The sequence below is a fragment of the Vicia villosa genome, unplaced genomic scaffold, assembly GCF_029867415.1.
Source record: "Vicia villosa cultivar HV-30 ecotype Madison, WI unplaced genomic scaffold, Vvil1.0 ctg.000325F_1_1, whole genome shotgun sequence".
In the NCBI taxonomy this organism is placed as follows: domain Eukaryota; kingdom Viridiplantae; phylum Streptophyta; class Magnoliopsida; order Fabales; family Fabaceae; genus Vicia; species Vicia villosa.
The window spans coordinates 545,529-551,363 of record NW_026705145.1 but is presented as its reverse complement, the minus strand read 5'-3'; the positions used below and the strand labels follow the sequence as shown (position 1 = coordinate 551,363).

At 27.0% G+C, this 5,835-nt stretch overlaps 1 protein-coding gene across 1 annotated transcript; it reads left to right on the top strand.

The window, feature by feature from the left end:
- The first annotated feature begins 683 nt into the window (after positions 1–683).
- Positions 684–1,537, top strand: LOC131626820 (uncharacterized). Its single transcript, XM_058897661.1, has 3 exons — positions 684–1,041; positions 1,101–1,241; positions 1,497–1,537. Exons 1-3 carry the CDS (start codon positions 684–686, stop codon positions 1,535–1,537), a joined length of 540 nt encoding a protein of 179 aa, XP_058753644.1.
- Positions 1,538–5,835: the final 4,298 nt, after the last annotated feature.

The following is a 5,835-nucleotide window of genomic DNA, read 5'->3' as shown; positions in this document are numbered from 1 at the left end:
AACATGTTCTTTCTCTAACAAATAATAACAATAAACTAATAATAGTTACAATTATAAATAAATAATACATACATTGTAGAATAAATGGTTAGACCAATACCAATAACCAGGGCCGGCCCAAGGGCCAAGCCACTCAGGCTAGAACTTTAGGTCTGAAACATTTAGATTGAAAAAAGACCTCAATTTTATTTTATTTTATTATAATAATATATAATGACACACAAATTATCTTAGGTAAGTTATTAAAATTTAGGTCTATTTTCTTTTTTATAACAAACTTGAAATGTGATATGGTGATTATATCAATACATTTGAGAAGTATTTAAAATATAAAACATTTGAGAAGTATCAATATATATGATATGGTGGTTATCGTAAAGGGAGGGGGGTCGTTGTGGAGCGAGGTTTTAAAGGCTCGCTATGGAGATGTAAGTATGCATGTGTTGTGTGGCGGAGTTTCTTTCAAACCTTCTTCTTCATCTTTTTGGTGGCGGGATTTAGTAAAGGTTAGTAATTGCACTCCTTTTGCTTATGACCCTTTTGTTACCAATTGTTGTTTTAAAGTGGGCAATGGTTTTACTAGTCCTTTTTGGGAAGTTTGTTGGTTAGATAATATTTTGTTGATGGAGGCCTTTCCGGAACTTTTTGAGATTTCTTCTTTGAAAAAAGTTTCCATAGCGGCCATGGGAAGATGGTGTGACGGGGAGTGGAAATGGGGAGATTTAGGAATTTCGGAGTTTGAGGTGGAGCAAGCGGGTTTGTTTGACAAGGTGGCGGTTTTGAGGGCTCTTTTAGAGAATTTTGGGGGATTGCATGAAGATAATGATTCCGTGTGTTGGTTACTAGATTCGGAAAAGACTTTTACGGTTTCTTCGTGTTACCACCGGTATGTTTCTTTGCGGACGCCTTTTGGTCCTTTTAATAGGAACGAAGAGGCCTTAGAGATTATATGGAAAATGGAGGTCCCTTTTAAGATTAAAGCTTTTGCTTGGAGACTTTTTGTGAATAGGCTTCCCGCTAAAGATCTTTTAGTGTATAGAGGTATTAACTTTCCTACACCTAACTTAAATTGTTTTTTTTTTGTAATATGCATTTGGAAGATAAGGACCATATGTTCTTCAAATGTGATGTGATTAAGGTTGTTTGGAAGGAAATTGGTGTGTGGGTGGACTACCCGAGTTGGAATGAGGAAGATAGCAAGCCGTTCTTTATGGAATGGTATTCCAACGGGCGGGTAAAAGGTATCAAGGTTGGAAAATTGGGGGTGTTTTGGTTAGCCACTTGTTGGATTATTTGGTTGACAAGGAACAGCTTTTGTTTTAGGAATGACGGTTGGAATATTAACAATATTGTTTGGAGCATCAAGATTTTAAGTTGGAGGTGGTCTTCCTTTGGCGACATTGCTCACTCCAATTATAACTTTTACGATTTTTGTAAAGACCCTTTGTCTTTTATGTCGTGATTGTAATTGATTTGTAATATTGTTTTTTTGACAGACTCGTTCCGTTCTTGTGTATCAAGGTTCGAGAACCCTTAGTTCTCGCATATATAAAATTCTTGCTTACACAGAAAAAAATATTTACTGCTTCCAGCATTATATTATTTCCTACCTACTTAGTTACTAAAATCTTTCCTACTCCTCTCGGCTTCAAACTCTTTCTTGTTTTGGGTTTTCTAATTGCTGCTGTAGTAATATAACAAATTTGGGTTACAACCCAGTGGATATTCAATACCTGGCCTATGCAAATTTTTTAGATGGTGACATTTTAATTCTTACCTTTATTAAAATAATTGAAAATAAATAAATAAATAATTAAAAAATAAAATATAAATATAAATAATCCATGTGAGTTTAAAAAATATAAAAATTTAAAAAATGCGATGTGGACGTCCTAGTTAGACATTATAAAGAGTCTTTAGTAAAATAGTGCGCTCGCAACCTTATTGAGGGAATCTGAGTACTACGAGTGGGTGATCAAAAAAATATCTTTTACACTGGATTAAAGTGAATCTCGCTTATATTACAGAGGATTTTATATATTTAATCCAACCAGAAAATTTAAACTAAATTTTTTTAACCGCTTCAACTCTTTCTCACTACTTAATAGTCTTTCTTCATCGGATTTTAACAAATTCCAACAATTTAAGATGTGCGACGAACAAATTTTATTCATAATGCTTATTATATTTAAAAGCATTATAAGTAGGGAAAAAGACACGGACAAATTTAAATGACAATTCATATTTACTTGCCCATTTCTTAAGAATTTCATCTCAGGTCATTATTTATTGATTATTTTTATGTTATGTTTATATAATTTTGTTTTACTATTTATTGTATTTTGTATATTTAATTTGTATGTGTACTATCTTTAAGCTTTGTAAAATCTTTTTTCAAGAATGTATAAGGAAATGGAATTGTTTGACAAAATTCCTAACATTAAACTTCAGCATAAATCCAACCTTCTAGAAAGCAAATTATTTGATATTTATCTACTATAATAGGAGTTGAATATGATTCAACACTACTTACATTTTAAGAAAAATGGAATGGCTGAATCTTCTTCGGCAGCTATGAGATTAGGGAGGCTGACATATGTCCTTCCTCCAAAACACGGGGAGACAAATACTAACACCGTTAATAACAAGCATGAAAATGAGGCAAAAGTTAACATCCATTCAAATTTCCCACCATTCCAAAGTGGATACAATAATTCATTCATTTACTTATATGTCTACCTAAAAGTATTAATTTTCTATTCTCTATAGGTTTTTAAGATTTGGAGTAACTAATTTTTATTTTTTTTATTATTCTAGAGTAACTAATTTTTGAATTATTGTTCATCTTTAAAAACAACTTAGATAATTAATTTGATATATCACACAAACCCATATAATTAGTGATGATAAAATTGAGTATTAAATTTTTATTGAACTTTTAAATTTTAAATTAGCAATACTATATAGATAGGTGATGAGTTTCATATCCATCTCTGAAAATTAAGTAGTGTGATCAATGAATCACTTAATTTTATTTAATCTTATCATATTAAATTATTTTTTAAATGGTTTAAATTTGAAAGGTTTGATAGGTTATATATATATATATATATATATATATATATATATATATATATATATATATATATATATATATATATATATATATATATATATATATATATATATATATATATATATATATAAAGGTTTTCTAGGTTAAAAAATTATTATTTTTAACCATTGAAATGAAAAGAATGAATGGTCAAGATATAGAGTAAGTTATAATAACTTACTCCTGGAATAAATATAGTTTATAATATAATAAAAAATAACAAAATTGTTAAAAGTTAAATCATGTAAGTGGCAAATTAGTTTAAGTACCTGAAAAAAATATAGGGAATATAAATTTTCAAAAATTTAACATGATATTTTTTTATAAATATTGAAGTCTTCTAAAAATAATTTGAATACAAATTCATATTAATGCACACAAGATATATTGAATTTAGCACACGATATTATAACATTTATTATTGAATAATGCTAAATGTTACGACAGTATTTTTCGTGAAAATCACACGACCGTGTATTCAACCATGCAATTGTTTTATATTTTTTTCATTTATTGTAATTAATATTTGATTTAAAATAATAAATATTTAGTCAATAGAAAGGATGTAAAGCTACATACATATTCGTTGCTTTCGTTGATGAAATATTTCGCACACTATAGCATCACTCTTTATTATTAGAGTGATGCTATTTGTAACGAAAATAAAATTCACGAAAGCATCACGAATAAACCATAACCTTTGGATTGTGTGTCATTTATTGAAACAATGTTTTGATCAAAATAAAAAGGTCTCACCATATATACACATAGTGCTATTTATTAAATACATGAATTGATAACAATAAAAAAGTCCCACCATTTATACACATATAACTTGTCGTGATGCTTTCGTGAGCAAATTGCTTCGACAAATATCATTATCCTTATTATTATCAAGGTAGATTTCATAACTCTTCTTAAGGTGAATTTTTAACTATTATGACATAATTAGAATGTTTTTTAAAGTATTAAAACTATTTAATCTCTGTAATAATTACTTGAAATAAGTTTTAGAACATCATAAAACTTATTAAAGTATAATATTTCTCATGGTAAGTGAAATTTAATTTTTAAGATTATAGTTAAATGTATTTTAACAGTAGAAGAAAAATTAAGTTTTATTTTTATTATATAATTATTTTTCTAATGTGTTCTTATTTTTTAAATAATATATTAACTATCATTATTAGTATTGCATTTATTTAATCATATGGTTCTCTCCATCTATATTAAGGAGATAAATGACCAAATTCTAAATTTATGAAAATACATAATGCAACATTACAAATTTTCATAAAACTATTAAAAAAAAATAGATGTACATGAGAGTTATAGGTTATAAAATCATTTCTTAATTATATCATATATAACCTTCTTTTTCACATGAAACCTATGACTAATTTAACACATAAAAATGTAGGTGCAAGAATGGTTTCTCACTATATGTATTGCATTTACATAGTTGTTATCACATGACATGAACAACTCTGAGTGTCATATTAAAAAAATAATGGAGAACAAATTCTCATGAAACATGTTAAATTAAAATTGACATGTATTGCATTTACATGGTTGTTATAAGATGAAATGAATAATTTCGAGTGTCATATTTTAAAAAGAGCGAGGTCATAATGACAGATGTTAAATTAAATTAAAGTGAACGACCTCTTCAACACATGCATGTATAATAGATTGAACTAAAAGTAATATAAAATATACACAATTAATTTATTTAATATTTTTATTTAAGTTTAATAATATATAAATTTGTGTTTTTATCTTTTCTTTAATTAATCTAGTTAATATAAATCCAAAGTTGTCATGATGACAACCTTAAACACAACCCAAATCCTAAATCCAATGTGGCAGCATATTTGAATTGTAATGCTGATGTACTATCATATTAGAATTTAAAATTTTTATCACTCTTTTTTTAATTCTTCACACAAACTCCAATTCAACACCATAATCAATAATGTTATTAAAATAAATAAATAATAATAATAATAAGGCTAAATTACAGTTTTAGTCTCCCTATTTATGTGTTTTCACGATTTTAGTCCCCCTATTTTATTTTTAAACACTTTTGGTCCCTCATCCCTACTTTGGCTACAAAAAACACTGATGTGTCATGTTTTAAAATAGTGACAAATCAGTTTTTTTTATAGCCAAAGTGGGGATGAGAGACCAAAAGTGTTTAAAAACAAAATAGGGGGACTAAAATCGTGAAAATACATAAATATGGGGACTAAAACTGTAATTTAGCCTTATTATTATTATTATTATTTATTTTATTTTAATATTATTATTAATTATGGTGTTGAATTGGAGTTTATGTAAAGAATTAAAAAGAGTAATAAAAATTCTAAATTCTAATATGATGCTACATAAGCATTACAATTCTAATATGCTGCCACATTAGATTTAGGATTTGAGTTGTGTTTAAGGTTGTCATCATGACAACTTTGAATTTATATTAAGTAGATTAATTAAAGAAAAGATAAAAACACAAATTTATATATTATTAAACTTAAATAAAAATATTAAATAAATTAGTTGTGTATATTTTATATTACTTTTAGTTCAATTTATTATACATGCATGTGTTGAAGAGGTCGTTCACTTTAATTTAATTTAACATGTGTTATGAGAATTTATTCTCCCTCTTTTTAAAATATGACACTCGGAAATTATTCATTTCATCTTATAACAACCATGTA

What these genes read in the sequence shown, in the direction of transcription:
- LOC131626820 (XM_058897661.1), top strand. Translation starts at nt 684, where the DNA reads ATGGGAAGATGGTGTGACGGGGAGTGGAAATGGGGAGATTTAGGAATT. An exon ending in AGATCTTTTAGTGTATAGAG is followed by an intron (nt 1,042 to 1,100) that starts GTATTAACTTTC and finishes TGCATTTGGAAG; the next exon opens with ATAAGGACCATATGTTCTTC. An exon ending in TTCCAACGGGCGGGTAAAAG is followed by an intron (nt 1,242 to 1,496) that starts GTATCAAGGTTG and finishes TTTTTTTGACAG; the next exon opens with ACTCGTTCCGTTCTTGTGTA.